The 21,744-nt window shown below is 27.2% G+C and overlaps 1 protein-coding gene across 1 annotated transcript in view; it reads right to left on the bottom strand.

The window, feature by feature from the left end:
- Positions 1-2,829: 2,829 nt before the first annotated feature.
- Positions 2,830-21,744, bottom strand: part of TrpA1 (Transient receptor potential cation channel A1) — a 202,612-nt gene continuing 183,697 nt past the window's right edge. The window contains exons 16-22 of the mRNA XM_075372580.1: positions 18,498-18,725; positions 15,831-16,114; positions 14,160-14,286; positions 11,528-11,803; positions 8,148-8,307; positions 6,602-6,729; positions 2,830-3,061 (exon numbers count right to left, since the gene is read on the bottom strand). Of these exons, the coding sequence (XP_075228695.1) occupies positions 2,903-3,061; positions 6,602-6,729; positions 8,148-8,307; positions 11,528-11,803; positions 14,160-14,286; positions 15,831-16,114; positions 18,498-18,725 (1,362 nt within the window). The 3' untranslated portion in view covers positions 2,830-2,902. The remainder of the gene's footprint in view (positions 3,062-6,601; positions 6,730-8,147; positions 8,308-11,527; positions 11,804-14,159; positions 14,287-15,830; positions 16,115-18,497; positions 18,726-21,744) is intronic.

Consider the following 21,744-nt stretch of genomic DNA (forward strand, 5'->3'; position numbering starts at 1 on the left):
ATGATCTAGTTTACTCAAAACATGAAAATCATGAAAAATGAAAGAAATTAAATATGTTTTAAGATCGTTTATCAGTAACAAAAGTTAGTGATTTTTAATACTATACATATACTTAGACAGCAATACAGATATTATCTTAGTTAATGGCACGTAATGGATGATATTAGACTTAATAAAATTATCATCTGAAGGCAAAAATTATTGTTTTGGCATGGGCAAGTTTTTTTTTGCCTCCGTGGTGCGAGTGGTAGCATCTTAGCCTTTCATCTGAAGGTCCCCGGGTTCGAATCCACAAAGGGGCATTTGATAATTACCCAGAATTGCAACAGATTGCAGCACTATTAACTGATTGACAGTTAACAAAAATATTAATTTTTACATGTTTCCTAACAAATCTTTATGACATTCCATTGATTTATTTATTTGTTACAGCTGTCTGAAGTAAACAAATTTTATTTAAAAATATGAAAATAAACAAATATTGTGCAGTAATCAAATATTCATTATTGAAGGGCTTAACAGGCCAAGGTATCATCACAAAGATCAGTAATTCACCTATCAAAATCAACAGTCTATTTTTAATTTGTTGAATTCAGAAATGTATGAAATGTGTGTCAAGAAATAAACTACATGCTGGACTCCAAATGAGATAACAACTGTAGAAATCATAGAAAAATCCAGCAGTCATTTAGGAAGATCAATGTATGAAGATACGTGAGAGTGTGAATATTTTGACAGAATACGTACACATCTTTCATCCACATTTATGGTATATGAAAAAGCTCTGTGCAAGGTGAGTGCCAGTTTTTCTTACAAATTCAATTGTTAGCCACTCCTATGCATTTTTTAAAAACTGTTTAAACATAATACAAATTAATTTTTTTTATATTGTTCCACAACCATTCAGGAAACATGACAGAAATAGATTTAGATTTAGTGCCATATGACTTTTTCCTGTTTCCAGTCATGAAAAATGGTTTGCTGGAAAGAGATTGACTTCACTGACATAACTGATGAAAAATATTAATATTTTGAAGGTTTAAATAAATTTTTTTTTTTTGGTGGTATCTAAAAGCTTAAGTATTGCTGGGTTAAATGTATTAAGCTATAAAGTGAATACAGTAAAATTTATTATAAATTTGTGAAAAATTTTTATTATAAAAAATTGTGTTTCCATTGCTCTTCTGGAAGATTTTCAAATGCTCTCATCTGTCAACAAAAGACTTAACAGATGGGAATTCATATTTTTCAACTAGCATATTTTATAAATGTATTACCTGTAACTGCATTTAATTTAAATTTCTGGACAAATGCAGGAAATTTTAAGGTTATAATAAAAAACTTTTTTTTTTGCAAAAGAATTTATTATAGTTAAATAGAAATAAATGATATGTAAAAATTTTAATTACACCAATCATGACAAAGGGATAACACTACAATTGTAACGGTTTAAAATTACTCTTTAATTCATTTTTGCATCTTAAAGTAAAAAAAAAAAAGATAGAAAAGGACATGTAACTTCTACTGCTTTCACGTTAACAAGGTTTCACTGTTGAAGTAACACAAGATTCATAACTTAACTATTTACTGATAGTGCTTATGAAATTGAGATGACAGAATAATTGTTTGGGGGGTGAAAACGGTCTGCCATTTGTGTATTAGTGTTAAAGATCTGCATTTAATAATGAAAGGAATTTGCGTAGTATGTACAAACTGGTTACATTAGTATAGATTCTTCGAAAATACTTATAAAAGCTGTTTTTTAATTATGAACATAGTTATATTTATGTGTAAAGAAATGTGCTCTCAAATTAAAATATTATTTAAATTTGTCATTCAGTTATTTATCATCAGAATGAATAATTTTTTTAAATTTTATTTTAATCATATTTCCTCTATGAAGAAATGATCTAGATTATTTAACCTTTTTTAAGATATCTTAAAATTTTAAACTAAAGCTTTGCTTAACATTTTTTATGTAATGAAACAGATCATGCATCAATTAGTTATTTTCATTTATTTCTTTTGCTATGAATTACTTTTGTGATCTTCTGGAAATTATTATGCAATCATTTTCTACTTTCTGAAAGAAACTAGTGTTCACGGAAAATAAAAAAAAATGAGAATGAGCAACAAAATTATTTTCTGGTGGTATGTATGCAGATGTCATGGAGAATTGAAGACATGGTTTATTGATATTTTTATTATGCTTGTTTTATTGTACTTTCTAAGGTTCATGACAAGTATGCAGTTGCATGACAATATTAGAGTAAAAATTTATTTCATCTTAACAGGGTATAAAATTTACAAACATAGTATTTATTTTAGTCAACTGTATTTATATACAATATGGTGTGAAATACTATTCTAAATTTACATTTGCTATTTAAGTCATTTTATGTAATTAATTAAGTGTAATATTTTTAACAGAATATATTGTTTTTACATTTTTTAGTTAAATATTTTAATATTAATTAAGTGAGAGATAAGTTCAAATGTATCCCCAGAACACTTATGCAGATGTTTTTAAAAATCATACAGGCGTACTTAAAAAAAGGAGTGAAGTATACACACCGAACACTGATACTTACTATAACAAAATAATTGATAAAAACATAAATGGAAGTACTACTGAATCTTATCAATAAAATAAAAATCAGACAAAATTATAAAACAATGCTAATCAGTCAAAGAATGCATAATCTGTTATAGAATGTATCTAATAACTGTAATCAAAATATTTATTATTTAATGAAATATAAATATGTTAGTTTTGTTTTTAAATATCTTTTTAACAAGAAGTTATTTGTCTTAAAACTATTGCAGGAGTATAAAGACAATAAAATATGATCACAATCACAATTGAAGTTATTATCTAATATAATGATAAGCTAAAGCCCTCTCATTTAGATGACTGTGCTTTAGAAAAGCTTAAAGCTGATCTCAGTTTGTTTCTTACACGTGGTGAAGTCCATTTTGTGTTTACATTTGAGATAAGTTTTAATTCTTTTGGGGATACACCTTCATCTAATTCATCTGCTTCAGTTTTTATTTCCATTTTCTGAAAAAAAAAATATATGAAAAAAAATTTCAATAAATAAAAAATTAAATCTGTAGAGAGATCCTGCCCCCCTGTTAAATAAAATAATTTTGGTAAAGGACTAATGTTTAAAGTTAATGTGATTCTTGGTTGGCCTGAAATTAAAAAAAAAAGAAGATAAAATTATGGTCAGAAAGAGATCTGAATAACTTCTAGTCCTGATTTACATTACATAATAAGGAATATATTTTATTTTCTTGAAAATGAGTTCTATTTTCTAACAGAATCTGAGAGCATAAATATTTATAAACAGATTATTATGAACCTGAATTTATTTTCTATGTATTTTTTTTTGTATACTTTTTACAACTTTATCCTAATTAATATGTAACCTTCATGATGTCAGATGTATTGTTCTGGTAATCATTTATTACAAAAATTGTGTATATAATATTAAATAAAAAATATAATACAGTGAGTATCATAGTACAGAGAGTTAATACAAAATTAAATTTTGTGGCAAAAAGATCTTTTTGTATTAATACTCATTTTCTGAATATTCTAAAGAAGATATAATAGAAATACATGAATTGTGAAAGAATAGATTAATCAACCTCATTGATAAATATACAAAAAAAATATCATAAGACAGTAAACATGAAATCCTAACCAAGTTTTAAATGCAGTCAGGTTTTTCATGTTACTGGCGTAATTGATTTAAAATTTCATTATCACTAGATAACAATAGAAATTCTATTTATTTTTAGCAATGTAATCAAATTTATGAGTCTGTGATGACAAACTTTAAAGACTTATTCTTTTTAATCACTTACTTCACAATTTACCGAATCTCTTTAAAACTTGTACCAACTACAGAGTCACTAACCCTGAACAAGAGTCTGATGTCACTTACTATCAATCAGATTTTTTCTAATAAATTTTAAATGGCATCAAATGTTTTGGTTAATAATTATTAGTCACTAATAAATGCACACAGTATTTTAGTGAAAATACATGCACTTGTATAACTATGGTTGTTTATCTAGGAGAGCTGATTTATTTATTAAATGTCACTTAGCTGTTGACATTTCATTCAGGTACAATGAAAACGAACTTCCTTGAAAATTGGATGGAAACACCTGTAATGCTTACTTGATTACCTGAAACATTCCAGGTGTTGTGAAACTAAACGTTGTAAGCAGGTCTAGTACAAATTAATTCAGTAAGTTAACAACAATGTTGATAAAGTTCTTCTTAAAATGCATTTCTTTTACTTTTAAAGGTCACCGATCAACATGACTATCAGCAACCTGTTAACCACAGCTCTGAATAGGTCCCTTGATGAGCCACTAAACCTATGAGTCTACATGAGACGAGTCTACCTAAAATTCCTTCATTTATGATCCTATTTACAAATAATAATATTCAAAGCATTCATCTATATAATCACATTTCAATTACATCAATCTCCTTCATCATTACCTTAGTCAGGACAGCAGCCTCCACACCATTATAGGAAGACTGAAAACATAGCAACTTAAGATGCGCAATTAAAGCCAATGTTTAATGACTTATTGTAAAAAAACTGTCTCATTTTCAAGAAAGAATCACAAGAAATCTCTATTCTTGTTTTCAATTCCTCTACATATTCCACTATGTCATTAATTGTAGTTCCCATATATTTGTACTTATAAATCCCTTTAATTAACTTGATCGGCTACAGGTAAAGTAAATGATGTTCTAGCATTTTTGTGAAAACAATAAACTTTTCTTATTTAAATTCATTTTTGACCTAAGTCACTTACAGTTTCTGAAAATTCCTTTGCAAATCTTAAATGCGTTCTTAAATCTTTCTATTTATAATAAATAGTATTATCTGCACACCTTATGTTGTTAATTGGTACACCATTCACCACAATCGTAGATGATTAATTGTGGAATACCTTTTTTATAATAATCTCTGAATATATATTAAAGAGCAGAATAGAAAGAATACATTCTTGTCTCACTCCTCGCTTAATCACAATGCTTTTGGTATTTCATTATATACTCTAACAGTAGCATTTTGATTCAAGTACAAATTTCTAATGAGCTTGATATCATGAACATCCAACACTGTTTCTTTCTCAGAATTTCAATCAGAAGATCATGTCAAATTTTGTCCAATGTCTTCTCATTGAACCAATATATTTAAACCAAATAATGCATTCCTAGCACTGAGGCCTCTAGAAAATGTTAGTCAGCTAAGTAATTTTCTAATTTCTTATAAGTATGGTTAAATATGATTTTTAAAAACAGTTTTAAGATGTGATTAATTAAACTGATAGTCCTTCAATCACTGCTTTTCTTGCATTCTTTTTCTTTGGAATTGTTATAAAAGTGGACACCAAGCACTTCCAAGGTATAACATTGGATTTGTAAATCACACTGAAAAGTCTGATAAACATTGTTACGTTAAAATGTCCAAATACCTATAAAAGTACAACAGGCAATTCATCTGGACCAAAAGTTTTCCATTTTTCAGGTTCTTGAGTGCGTATTCCATCTCTTCATTTGTTATCTGCAGACCACTTTCCACCCCATCCTCCATTAATAAAAAGTCAACACAGTCATCCTGATAAAGTTATTGTATATTAACTCTGATATGTTCTCTAAATCAAGTTGCAGATTATGGAAAGAAAGCAGCATGATGAATATTATTATTATTACTATTACTATTGGCCTGCTTGAGTAACAGTCTCTTTCAACACTTTCTGCTTTTGTCACTCTTGCTAATCTTGGCAATCTTTCCAGCTGATCATTGAATTTCATCTTTCCATTTTGTTTTCTTTTCTTAACTTTTCCTGTTTAGCCTCCAGTAATTACCTTTCAGATAATACTTCAGAGGATGAATAAGAATGATATATAAGAATGTAAATGAAGAGTAGTCTTGTACAGTCTCAGTTCGACCATTCCTGAGATGTGTGGTTAATTGAAACCCAACCACCAAAGAACACCGGTATCCACAATCTAGTATTTAAATCCGTGTTAAAATAATTGACTTTACTGGGATTTGAACGCTGGAACTCTCGACTACCAAATCAGCTGATTTAAGAAGATGGGTTCACTACTAGACTAACCCATTGGATTTCCATTTTGTTTTCTGGAAATCTGTTTCTTTTAGCATTATATAAGGTCTATCCTGTCATCGTTCTAGTCCATCTATTTTCTAATCAACGTAGCTGTCCAGCTCAGCTCCTTTAATATTTTTTCTTTGGTTGTCATATCTTTGATCTATCTTCTCCTTCTTGCCATTTCTTATTTATCCATTCTCTTTATGAATCCCTGACTTACCTTGTGTCTATTGTCTTGGCAGCATGTCTTTCATTTACCATTCTAATCTGTGATTCGTAAGTTAAAATAAATATGATACAAATTCATCAATAATGCTAGCATGAATATTATTAATTTTAAAATTGTTATTTAGTATTTTAAGAAATCATATAATATATAAATGAGCAACTAATTAACATAAATTTCCTATAACTATTATTATTATTATTATTACAAATAAAACCATACTTGTATTATTAATCGAAGAAGTGTTTGTTGACATTCAAGGGTTTTAGTTATATTCTTCAGTTTATTTTTTACTTTATCTATTTCTCCTGATACGTAATCTTCATTATTTTCTAAAACCATTTCTAATCCTGAAAATAATTAAATTATTAATATTTATTCGATATTATTAAAATTGTGTTATACCATCTAAATAAATCCCTAAAGCATTTTCTCTTGGTTTCTTCAGTTTACAAGAAACAACAAAACTACAGTATTTTATAACATACTAATTAGAATACTACAACTTATAATAATACTTTACTAATTTAATGGATAGGAAACATATTAAAATAATAAAATAAAGCCATGTCAGATATCAAAATTCCATCATTATATTTCCTAAGTTTTAGTATAAAACATCCAATCTGATAGTTGTAATGTAGAAGAAATTAAAAAAATTACATAAAAAATAAAAAGATTGATTTAAAATAATATGTTCTTCACTAAGTGGATATGATAAAAAGTTATAATTAACTTAATTATATCACTGCCTTGGCAGCATGTCTTTTATTTTTCATTCTAATCTGCGATCCATAAGTTAAAATAGATATGATATAAATTTATTATTAATAATGCTAGTATGAACATTATTAATACTAAATAATAATGTTATTTAATTGTTACATCTTTGATCTTTTTTCTCCTTCTTGTCATTTCTGATTTCTTATTCTATCCTTTGAAAAAAAATAATTTCTATGTATTTTGTGAGTAGTCTTAAAATATATATATTTTTTCACCAAGTTGGCTTACAGATTTAATTAAAAGAACAAACACCTAAAAATAATTTAAAGCTTGGTCAAGCAGAGCAGTCTATTTCACCAGATTTCCAATAAAAAGATTTCATATTATTTTATAATTATTTATTTTAAGTTTTTATATAATTTTTTTATATTATTCATTGATGGATAATGAATTATTATTGACTATTATTACTATTGATCATGTTGCATGATTGGAAAATAAGATTATTTTGATACAGTTTTACATGTTTTTGGAAGCATATTAATAAAATAATAAAAATTATTTATTAAAAACATTTAAATTAAGAAAATAATTATTCAAAGATTTATAATTTATATTTAAAATAAAGTAATCACATTATAGTACCAAAATCAGTGGTTTCATTATTTACCAGAAGATAGCAATAGCCACAGAATGGCTTATTTTATTTCAATGACAGATGATAAATATATATCTATGGTGATTTATCACTTCGTATAGTTTTAATATTTTTAAATTATGTTTTCAATTGTGTTTTACCAAAACAATGTTCTGAACAGTGAAGATTTTTTTGAAAGTAGTTAATGTAGATAGTAAATAAGAGCATTTAGTGATAAAAATTCATCTTAAAAAACCACTTGTTCAAATAAAATTCTGTTGGTTAAGATTGGTAAAATGCATTAAGAATACGTAATGCATGCATATAAAAGAGAAAAAAAAAAGGTTTTATAGTTTAATATAAGTAGTTTCTCTTTTTAATCATTGCAAAAATGTTTAATATACTTACCATCATCAGAGAAAGGATTACATAACCATTTTCTAATAAGCATATCTATAAAGCCAAGTTTTCCTTTTGTTTCATTAGGATATTCTATAAGTTCCATTTTATCAACTTTCTCTAATAAAACTTGTGGTAATTTTCTTTCCAGTTCAGTATGAAGAACAACCTAAATAAATGTATGGAAAAAATCATAATTCTGTAATTCAAATTTATTCCAATAATAACACAGTAGAACAAAAAAAAAAAAAAAAAAAAAAATTTCTCCTAAGAATGAGAAGAAAACAGTTGTATAGAGTAAATCGCGAAGAGAAAAACCCCGTTTGAAAAAAGATTTTATCGGATCGCGTTAATTAGTTATTAACGATTAAAGTTAAAAATGTTTTGACTGTCAACCATATGCTTTTTTGATATGTTGTTACCTTTTATTGTAGGGATTACGGCGGCCCAGCAATGCTACGGCAAACCGCTGTTTATTACCCTTATAGCTTATCGTTAACACTTGTTTGAAGGTATTAACCGATTTCACCTTTCTCGATTTATTTATTTATTTTTCAGACATCAATATTCTTCTTGTTTTCTTTTTTTTTTGATATAATTTTCAGAAATTCATATTCTGTATAAAATTTCCAATACATACATATCAAAAAATCATATGGTTGACAGTCAAAACATTTTTAACTTTAATCGTTAATAACTAATTAACGCGATCCGATAAAATCTTTTTTCAAACGGGGTTTTTCTCTTCTCGATTTACTCTATATAACCGTTCTCATCTCAGCTTTAGGAGAAAATCTATGTATCACTGTGTAATTTTACAAATAGATATGCAAAGTTCCATTCACTGGAATACCTAGAGCAACATTAAAGCTCTAGTGCTAAAGGTAATAATAAATAAATGAGTTTTAAAACATAGCCTAATCTAAATATAATTAATCTAAAGTTTGTCACATTGAGTCTAGTTAATCATTGTATATAAGGTGGTGTGTTGTTTGATTCAAAACAGTAGTACAAAACCTTGATCAAACTGTACATTTTGAACACTTTCAATTTTATTCATTCTAATTACGAAAAGAAAACACTAATGTCCTGAGTACTGCAACCCATTTCTTCACCTCTTTAATGAAGATATTTTCAGCAGTTATACACTTTATTCAATTGTCTAACATGTTATAAATTTTAGGTCCTAAATAGACAAATGATTTTCAAAACCATTCTTTAAATACAGCCACGATTTGTGCTCCTCCATTCATATTTCTTGTATTGTACATATTATTTATTTTTTGATCTTTACAATTATCGAAAAATACTCTTAATATTTTGTGTAAGTATATAGATTCTCTTTGGGTGCAATATCAAGTTTTTTGAAAACCTCAAGAGGTGGGTTGAAACTCCTTTTGAAATCCATAATTCTAATTATTCTTTTTTTTACTATTTCCACACTTCTTAATCTCACTTAACAAGTGTGGAATAAGTATTAACAATAAAATTATTAATTTAATAAAAGAAAGAAAATATACAAATTCAACTTTGAATGAACTTTTACAAATTTTGCATAATAACTTTAAAAACTCTGAAAACATTCAAATGTTCTAAAAAAAATGAAATTATTTTACTGATTATTTTGTTTTCTATAATGAATTTCCAAATCAAAATTTTTGAATGAAAATTTTCATTATACAAAGTGAAATCATATTTAATGACAAATCTAACCAAATAAAATTTAATATCAATTTTTTACCTATATTAAAACCTTATCAACTAAATTTTTGGCCTTGGTTCATTTCACTAGTAATACTTCTGTTATACTAGGATGCTAGTTTTTTTTTTAGCTTGGAAGACATGATTTAGGATGAATGTGTTATCATAAATTTCTTAATTAATATTAAGTTGAAGTCTGATTTTGTACATCCAATTTATAGGTTGCTATTGTTACTGTATTTGTGTTCTATGTTAATGACCATTCAAGGTGTTTATAAAGTGATTAGCAAAGAGTGGTTATAACAGTTTGCTACAAATTAACTTCAAAACACAACTGTACAATAATAATTTAAAAAAAAATTTTATGACATAACATGTTATATTACTATGTACCAATCTGAATAAAATATTTATTTAGTTAGGTTATTTATTTAGTTAGGTTTATTTAGGTTATGATAACCCAAATAGAAAAGTATCTAATCCTTCAAATATGATGGTACTCATTGATGTTATGATTTTACACTTGAAAAAGATTTTTTGTACAACCAATGATGGGCCTCAGATAGGTCTAGGAAAGTAGAATAAACAGAAATGGAACAACATAATTACAGCAACATGGAATGTGCAGACATTATTTAAATCAGATACAAGTAAGAACTGAGTTTCAGTAATGAAATGGATAAGTGATGTATTGGCGTACTTGATGGTGACTGGGTGTAATAAAGTGAGACAAAGACTCACCCAAGGATGTCTCGATTAAAAGAAGAATTTGTAAAATTAACAAAATTATTGTTATCTTAATATTTCTATGGTGTATTTATATAGATTCACTTGAATCTATATTGGTAATGAGATATATAGCTGTATTTTATCAAATAAAATATACATTAAAAGATATAACTAAAGTAGATATGTTAATAAATAAATAGATTATCTATTAACTGACTGATAATGTTAAACAATAAATTTTTTATGCCATGTCAACATATAATGGGAAAAATCCAATTTATGGAGTTTACTCAACTAGCAGAATCTGTTAATTTAAAGATGCACTGTTCTATTGGTGGTTCTAATTAACATCACATCTATGCATGACATAACAAGCTATAGGTTCATTCATACAATCAAGGGTACAGATCATATTCATACGCGTCATGTCCTACAGATCCTAAATAAAAAAAGCCACACTAGATATTTGGAGACCTCCTGAATATCGTGTGAATGAATGAATCAATAATATGCAGATGGAGCAGTAGTTTGATGATTGAAGTAAAAAAAGTTGGATTACTGAATACAATATTTTGGACAATTTTAGGACATCTATTGTATTCTACATAAATATCCATCTTCACCAACGATATTGAATTTTATTTAGTGATTAATAATATCAATGATTCAATAATGACAAATCATTAAATAGAGCATTTTTTTTTTTAATCTATCATGTTTCTATTATTTTTTTAGGATTAGTAGGGCCTTATCCAGTGCTTTACCAGTATTAGTACTCATTTTTATGAATAATAAGAATTTACCATTTAAGAACGTAACAATGATTCAAACTATAATAACCATAAAATTTATGGTTAACATTAATGATAATGAAATTTTTCTAGCATAATATATAAATTTACTATTAAAAAAGGAATGTGGTTACATAAATAGAGTAATAAGACTACAAAATATTATACCTGCATTGCCAGACGTTTCAATTGTGCATTTCTACGAACAGATTCAATATCACCAACAGCAAGACCAATAAGTAGATTCATAAGTAATATCGGCATTAAAACCATAAAGATTCCAAGAATTAGAAATGCCGGCATTGGATATGGAAGTGATCTTTTATCTTCATCTGGTAAGTAATATGGTTGAACATATGTTCCAAGAAAATCAATCTCACCAAGCATCATAGAAAATGTTCTAAGGAGAGATATCGGCACATTTTTAAAAGATAGATGTTCACCCTGCACAAATGAAAAAAAAATCATTATTAATATAAGACTATGAGCTGTTCATATGTAATATGGTAAAATAATTCTAATCAGAGGTAGTACCTCTGGATTTCATACTGGATTGATTGTCTCTTTCCTCTACCCTCCCTCTATTAATATTCATTCATTTTTACTGTAGGTACCATAGGAATTGTTTCAGCTGTATCTCAGAATCTATCTGTGATTCTCTACTGAGAACTTTTAGTCATCAGTGGAATACATGTTTTTTTTATTAGAACTCAATGGGGTAATAACTTTGCCTGCTGAATTCTTTAGGAACTGTTTCCTATCTAGGAGTTTGACAAAAAAAAAGAAAACAGCAATAACTGAGATTCCTACTGGATAAAACTGGATCTCCATACTGCTCATAAAATCTAAACAGTATGAAAAAATTACTGGTGTAACAGATCTCTGCTGTATGCCATACATCATGTAATTTCCCAAAATTGCAGAATCAATTGCTTTACAGCTTGTTTATTAAAAAAATAAAAAAAATTAATAACAAATAAAGAGACTTCTTCATTTGTTTACATTAAATTTTTTTATAATTTCAGAATATTATTTTGTTTTGTGGTGACTTATTAACTTAATGTCAGGGAAAAAAATCATCCAGTATGAAATATGATGAAAGGAAGGTTGTTGACTATTAAATAATCATCATAAACAGTAACTAAATAGTAATCCATTATTTAGATAGGATAAATATTTATTTCATAAAACAAATCAAAAATCTTAATGACTATGCTGAGAAGGAGATTTAAAGTTATTTGTATCTAAATACAGAATCTAAAATCTTTTTTATATTATTTGGCTTCTTAAACAACTCATTTTTTTATGCATGCCATTAAACAATGATATCTCAGATTTAAAATAGAAAATTAATTCATTAAAATTTTATTAATTCTAATATAAGTGTGCTGGCACTAAAGTTGCTCAAATTTTCTAGATTTTCATTAAGTTTAAAATTTACATACTGAGTGATAAAGTTGAAAATTATTTACACCCTTACATCTACTTACATTCAAAATTATTCTTGACTAAAATAACTTAGGTGGAGAAATATTCCCACTCTGATAACCTTATTCAGAAAAAAATGTCAAGTAACTAGGTTTTAAATAAATTTATTCATGTAAAATTTCTGGGGGATAGGAGTTTTTGTTCACTTTTCTTTTCTAAATGATAGTTTAATGGTATTTTTATAATGTTACTAAACTTTTATAAGCCAAATAAAAAGTATGATATATTTCCTACCCCTTCAAGTGAATTGTTTTTACTTCCTTGTACAAAGTAAAGGAAGTATTGTGATTGCAAAAAATTTCAGATTTCAACTGAAATATCCATTTTGACTACCCCTGAATCCATTTCGACGTGACATCTGTATGTACATATGTATGTACATATCTAGTAAAAAATTCATAACTCAAAAATGATTAGCCGTAGGATGTTGAAATTTTGGATTTAGGACTGTTGTAACATTTAGTCGTGCACCTCCCCTTTTGATTACAATTGACTGAACCAAAAGTGTCCAAAAAAGTGACCAAAATCCAAAAAAATTGGATTTTGAACATTTTATCAACTGGAGTAATATGACCTCATTGAGATCTTTTCAATGTTATATTATAAGTTGTACTTATTTTTACTGGGACCAGAGTTATAACCAAATAAAATTTTAATTAATGAAATATTTGAATCTTACAACGGAAAGGCACATCAATTCGAATCCGACTTTATCTCCTTTTTTTATATATTAATAATTATTAATCTCTGATTGTAAAACATTTTCACAATAAATAATAGTTCAATAATAACAATAAAAAAATAAAATATATATATATATATATATATATGAAAAAAATATCAAGTTATTAATGAAATAACATTTTATGTACTTTATCATTTTAGAAAAATGTGTATATATGTAATTTAGTAGGCACACAAGGAAGTCATGTGGTGTCCACATCATATTTTTTAATTTGAAGAAATTAGTCTCTCTTGTACTTATCCTACTATAAAAGATTTAATACCATAGATTAAACCAATTTGAGATGTTAAGAAAAAGTAATACATATATGTAGACATGTACTCCACACAGATGGTATTCTATAATCATATTGTTTGTATTGAGGGGTCTTAAAAAAAAAGCAAAGAAAACCATGAAACCAAATAAATGGATTTTGACTCACTGCAAAACTTTCTCTCTCTTATAAAATAGATCGGAAGGTAAGAATACATTCCAGTTTATTATATATATCTTAAAATTAGTATATAATGCAGAGTTTCCAATAATATTACTTTTTTCTTCTTCTTCTTATTATTATTTTTTACTTACTTGAGAAAGAAGAATATAGAAAGCAAGACCAAATGCTATGATAAGTATTGAAAATACAACAAGAACTTTAATCAGTGTTTGTAATATTTCAAGAAACATCACAACATAGATTCCAACCATATCAAACCTGAAAAATAGAAACACAATAAAAAAATATGAAAACTGATCATGAAACTACAAACTTGTTTCAAAACATTTTATTTACAAAAAAATTTTGGTGTATAAAATGTTTTTAATTTTTAATTAATTTTTTTATATATCAATAGTAATTTTTATACAATAATTTTTTTAGTCAGTATTTTTAATTTAAATTAATCAATATTATGTTCTGAAAACATAATGAAAAATTAGTTATGAATTATGTGCAATTCTATGAGATTTTTTATTGGTTCAAACTAGTTATTACAATAATAATGTTGATGTAAGTAATGGAGAATAATTTATTAAATATACAGTATAGTGTTTTGCTACTAATAATTATTAAAAACAAAATCACTCGTAATACCTATTACAATAACTAACTAGCATAACTACTACTAATATTTAATTCAGTTGGTCATGATAATTATCAGTTTTTAAACAATATTCATAATACATTACCTGCTACATTTTCTGTACATGATGATGAATGAATGGATTAAAAAAATCTCTTCATTAATTGATAAGATTATGTTAAGACTGTTATTCTGGTGTTTGTAATGATTACTTTTTTAATAATTAATAATTATAAATAATGGAATATATGTAATGTAAATAGTGTTCCTTGTTAAACTAGACCTAAAGAGAAACATGGCAAGACCTACATTGTTTACATAATTGCACTGATAGTGAATAACCTATAAATTTCTTTTTCCGAATTTTTTGATGAAAAAAGCCATTTTTTATATTGACAAAATACCAATATGGTTTGAAAATATTTTTATACCTAAAATAATTAACGATTAAGTATAGGCAAACTATGTACTATTTTCATACTGTGAGATCTGATACTCTAAAGAATACATATTAAACAAAAATATTAAATAATACATAATGAGAAGACAGTTCAGTTATAAGGTGGATTAGGAAGTACATGCAATATTTATAAATAATAAAAGTTTTAGTAACAAAAATAAATGTATTTTAGTTATATTTATGTTAAAATATATATGTATGTTATTTAATACTACATAAAATTAAAGTGGTAATATTAATGGGAATATATAATAATTGCAATTAAGAAATAAAATTGTTTGTATATATCCATGTGATCCATGAAGATCCTTTTACTATTTTACTATTCACACATTTTCGATTTTGGTTTATGTAGACAACTATTATAAAGAAATAATTATCTTACACAAGATATGGTTTTTCTTTCCATAGTGAAGTGTTCAATAAAATACAGTGCATCAGAATGACAGAATCTGATCCTAGTTAATTTTAATTTTTGGATAATTCAAACAACTTTTTATATTAATTTTTATGTTAACAAAATTATATTAATATAATAAATATTTTAAAGCCGATATCAGTAGACAATTGTCACTGATATCTTACACCAATATCTTTATACCTACTTACACCTTTACTAAGAGATTTTTTTATTTCTAAAAAATGTTTTAATTTCACTAATTAACAGGAATATATTTTTCCCCCTTTATTAGAATATTATTTAATAAAAAAAATTACCTTTGCAGATTGAGCAGTAAAGTGAACCAACTTAAAAATGCAGTTATGGAGGCACATGAAATCTGAAGACTTTCAAACTCATCTCCTTGTTCGGTTAAAAGTGGCAACACCATGATTATTGATGATGTGTACAACATCCAAGAAACTAAATTTGTTGGATCAAGTAAATACTGCCATCTTTGTTGATACAATTGTAATATTTCTCTAAATGAATTAAGAATTATGTAAATTGTGATCACTATGGCACTTGTATACATAGCTGTTTTAGTCACTGGTTCCTCTTCCTTTAAGAAAGAAAAAATACCTCATTCAAGAAAATATCAAATTAAAAATTATTAATTTAAACACTAATTAGAATGTAAACAGAAACAAATCTTTTTATACAATAAGTTCTAGAAAGACTAATGATTATGCTATGCTTTAATACTGGTGCAAAAAATAAAAACAGATTAACAATCTTTATGTAATATCTGAAAATTTTTTTTGAATCATTATCAAAGATTCATTATGAGAAATTAAAATATGTTAGAGATAAAACAGTCATTGTTATTACATCTAAAATAATTATCTTCATTGCTTAAATGTTTTATTTGCGCCATCTAGATGAAATATTGAATTAAATGACAACTTTTTAAAAAAAATTTTTATTAACAAAAATGAAAAATTTATCAACAAAAATGGTGAATGCGAGTGCTTTCCTGACCAATAAATGAATGCAATTGTTTCTGCTCAGTCCTCTGAACTAATGCAAAAATGTATAGCGCAAATTCTGATTCCACACTTTCAGTTCCAGAATGGAACTAGATTATGGTATGATTCATTCATTTTCATTGACAATAACTTAATTGCTTTATCTTGGCTCCTATAGCAATTCAACACTAATTCCTATGTACACGTATTTTTTACAGATAAAATAAATTATGCAATAATCGAGAGATTTCTTGTAGGGTTGGAAGAATCTTTGAAGTACATGTAGAGTATAAAGGTTTAGAAATTATGTTGGTGATTTAGATTATTTTTTCCTAATAAATAATTTTTTATTTTTCCATTTACTCACAACTTTAAGCTCACTTTGTAATTTATTCATACATTCATTTTCAACTTAATTTTGTAACTGACTTAAAGTCAGTTGTAACAACATTTAAAATCACTTTAACAACATTTTGGGTTCCACTATCATATTGTTATGAAGAATATCACTATTAAGCTGTTGAATATCTGCATTCAAATATTTGCCAATTTACCCATCTCAGTGGTGGAGTGGTAGTAGTATATCGGCCTTTCTCCAAGAGGTACCAGGTTCAAATCCTGTTCAGGCATGACCTTTTTCATACATTAAAAAATTTTCATTTCATATTCCTGTGCACAAGCTTCAAGCTTATATGGTGAATTAATCATAAAAAAAAGTTAATGCGGTTTTATTTTTTATTTGTTGTATGATATTTTTCACAATATAAGCTTGAAGCTTGTGCACAGGAATATGAAATGAACATTTTTTAATGTATGAAAAATGCCACTGGGATTTAAAGCTAGGACCTCTGGATGAACGGCTGGAGTACATCATTTGATAATTTTTACACATTTAAAATATTTTCAACATTATTGCTAACTCACTTTTTTGAACTTGTTACTTGTTTGGAAATGGTAGTTAAGTTAATCTGGCTTCTACTATTAAAAAAAAAACCTGTACTATCAAAGTATCAGAAAATAAAGCCAACTTGGATAGCTATGTTTTTTTAATTTTATACACTCTTTGTATCCAGTAAAAAAAGCAATTTAGCAATTAAAAATGTAATGATTTGTTGCCTAATAATTTGGCAACTTGAAATGGTTTTTTTCTTTAAAGTACACTTTAAAGTTCCTTAAAGTTTGTTAGAATGTCTATCAAATAACTTTAAATACCTATTTTTAAAAAAATGTCTTAGTTATCATTCATTGACCAATTTGATGTTATTTTCCAAGTCTTTCTGTTCTGTGTTAATCTTTTAACTTCTTCCTACATCCTCAGTATCTGTTTTATACATGCCAGTAATTGTTTTTATATGCATTTTTACCTTCTATACAACCCTACATTATCAAATTAACTAAACTGGATATTTTAATATATGATACATTCACATACAAGATTCCTCCAAAAACTTATCTTCTTTCCTATTCATTTCATATTTTATCAACCAACCTAATTTCCAACATCCTCCTCTAATGCTTCTAAATTTCCGTTCATGTTTCATTAGCATAAAGTGCTACACTCTCTCTACCTTACTTTATCTACACTTTGCAATTTTACTTTCAAAATAAAAAAAATTCTGTAAATTTTTGTAAATTATATTCATATATTATAATATTTAATTCCTCATCTTCCTTCTTATCAGATTTAATTGCTGTTGTTTTATTCTTACATATTTTCAAAATTTCTATTTTATGAAAATATTCGTGAAAGCTTTCAAAACAAAACAAAAGTTAATGTCTTCTCTTCAAAGTCTGTAATAAATTTATAAAAAATATAACTTCACTTAGTCACATGATAACTCATAAGAACCATGAGAAATTAAAAGTGCTAAATTTTTAAATCTTATAATTTGATAAAAGAGTTGCTTGGAGAAGCTTTCTATTTTGTAATATCTTTTTATTAAATTCGTTTTGAATTCTAAAATAAATTAAACTTACCGAAATCTGAAGCGGATTTTTTGATATATTTTGTGTTGAATTATTGGTTTTTGGTTCTGAATAATCCATAAGTTTTGATGAAAAACAGGTCACAAATATAAGGAATATCACATAAAAAACAAGGTGTGCCAAATGAAAATACTTCCCATAAGAATTCCATTTCATTTGCAAATATTTTTGACTCAGTGGGTGAGCTAAAAGTTCAACACGACCATGTACAACCATTGCCTAAATTTAAAACAAATTAATTAGTCAGAATTATTATTAATTGTAATATAATAAAGATCTTAGCTATTTTTATAATATAAATATAATACAATAAAGATGTCAGCATAAAAGAGTGTCATCAATTCTTAACCAAATTCAAATTTTGTTGAACTTTTTTATTTTTGATCAATAATAATCATATAATTATTTCTGCTTATATAAATTTGTGTAGTTGTTTCTATTTATCAGACATTAGATTAATTAAATCATATTTTTAATAAGGATAAATGTGAAGATGGTTTTAAAAGCACTGGTAAAAGCTGCTTTATTTATAGTCAATTATGTGAATTACAAGTAGCAGCAAATTAATTGCAAATTTGTGAAAGAATATTTCATGAAAGAAAGAAACAAGGTTAACTCCAAACGGCCCTGCAAAGTTAAATATGGGAAATCTCTGGTGGCCATCCAGATAATTTGTTTATTTTTCAATAAGGTAATGCCACATCTCACGCAATACCGAGGATGTTCCTTTAGGAACTCATACCTATTTGTGAGTGCCGGAATCACTCTATGTTAAAATTTTCTAAAATATTGATTTAAATGAGAGTTTTGCTACGCTTTTGTTCATGACAGTTGATGATGATTAATATTTAAATTGATGAACAAATTATTTAAAAAAACAGGGTTTTTAAATAATTAATTGAGCCAAATTTTTACATGTAAAATGTTTTTAAGAACTTATTTACACAAATAAAACATTTTTCCACTTGAGAACATCTTCAGTGATTTATGTTGCTATTCTCACTCAGCTGATGTAAACTCTATATCACTGATTTTTCTTTTTAATTACGAAGTTAATATTTAGAAAGTGGTTGAAAAGTGCATTGGAACTGAACTGAATCTGATTGCTTAGTATATCATTGTGTTTTTATGTATTTCATTGTTTAAGTATATTAAAAAGTGGTACAATTTTATGAGTTTGTAAAATATTAGTGTGTCAATGTTGACAGGTTTGTGGCTATGAGATGGTTATAAAATTATGGACTCTATGATGCTATGGAGGCTTTCAAATGTTCTTTGTATTTTTCTTAAAAGTTTTAACCTGTTTGAACAATGTAGGAGCATTGTGCAGACTGAACAGTTCAGTTCTTATATTCTAGAGGGCAATGGATTTGTTTGGAATTGTGTTCCGTGTATAATGAATCTTTTTTGGCATATGTAAACTGGAATATAAAAATGAAATAATGATTTTCTATCGCATTTGATTCTTTTGAGGGTTAATATATGACCTTACAGTTAGAAGACAAAGGAAGGATCAAAATTCAGTACATCAGAATGTAAATGAAAATTTTTGGTAGAAATTCTAGAAATAAAGAAATTTTTTTGAATTACTGTTACTTTTAAAATTATTACTGTGAAAATGAAGCAGGAATTTTGGCTGTTACAGGCGGCCACAGATGAAAGACTGGCAAGCCTGTTTTTATTTTTAACTTTTACTTTCTTGAATCAGCTACTTAATCATGTTTTGCAACCTGATTTTAATAAATGGTATTTATTGTATAAGTAAATCTTTTTAAGCGTAATATAACAATTTTTGTAAGTTTAAAGATCTTTCTGATAGTAAAATCCTTTGTAATAAAATAAAGCATAATTTTAACAATTTAAGATTGATATTTAAAATAGCTTAATCAAGTTACTTTATAGCTTAACAAAGTTAATTTTTGCAATTAAAAGCAACATTTTATGATGTAAAATTTTGTAATTATCATCCTTTTTTGAGCCATAAATGGGTTTATCAATCATTCTCAATCAATACAAGATTCGATTAAAGTAATTTGTTATGATCAACTGTCTTCAGGGGTAATACAATCAACTATTAGGTGGATATGAGGAACTAGGTTTCGCTACATTACTGAATAAATATTTACTATAGTGCTGTCCACTCTTTTATGAAGTGTATGAAAGTCATATAACATATATGAAATCCAGGAGTATACGAGGTGTGTGAGAAAAGTAATAAGACTGACTTTTTACTTACCAAAGTTTTTATTTTTTCAAACAACAATATTATCTCCTTCAAAGTAGTTCCCTTGGGCAGCTATACACTGGCGGAGTCATTGTTCCACTCCTGGTAGCAGCGCTGGAAGGCTTACACTGGTAGGGTTTTTAACTGGTCAGTCACAGTCTTTTGAATGTTCTCCAGAGTTCCAAAATGACATCCTTTTAAGACATGTTTCAATTTCGGGAAAAGGAAAAAGTCGCAATGTGAGTCAGGTGAATTGCAGGGTTGAGGAACACCATAGGAATGTGTTTTGAGGTCAAAAATTCCGTGATTGAAATGGCCGTGTGACACGGGGCATTGTCATGATGAAGCTTGTCTGTAATGTCTGGTCTCATGTGAATCACTCTTTTCCTGAGCCTTTCAAGGACAACTTTGTAAAAAACTTGGTTGACAGTTTGTCCTGGAGGAACAAATTCATTATGCACGATACCCCTACTGTCAAAAAAGCAAATCAGCATGGTTTTGAGCTTTGATTTGCTCATTCAACATTTTTTCGGTTGAGGAGATGACGGAGTGTGCCACTCTTCACTTTGCCGCTTTGTTTCAGGATCGTACTCAAATATCCAGGATCATCACCTGTGATTACATAATTGAAGAATTCTTGGTCACTGTCAATTCTCTCAAGAAGATCGACGCACACATTTCCTCGATTGTCCTTCTGTTCCGTTGTGAGGTTTTCGGCACAAATTTTGCACAAACCTTTTGCATGTCCAAATTGTCTGTCAAAATTTGATGTACGGTGAAAGTGTTTAAATTAAACTGTTCACTCATCATCCTTATATTTAAACGACGGTCTGATCTCACAAGAACCGTCACACACTCAACGTTTTCGTCAGATTTTGAAGTTGAAGGTCTCCCTGAGCGAGGCTGATCTTCAACGTGTTCTCGGTCTTCCAAAAATGATTTGTGTCAGCGGAAAACTTGTGCTCTTGATAAGCAATGTTTCCCATAGGCCTGTTTTAACTTTTCAAAGATCAC

Source organism: Lycorma delicatula, chromosome 8 (assembly GCF_047948215.1).
Source record: "Lycorma delicatula isolate Av1 chromosome 8, ASM4794821v1, whole genome shotgun sequence".
Lineage (NCBI taxonomy): Eukaryota > Metazoa > Arthropoda > Insecta > Hemiptera > Fulgoridae > Lycorma > Lycorma delicatula.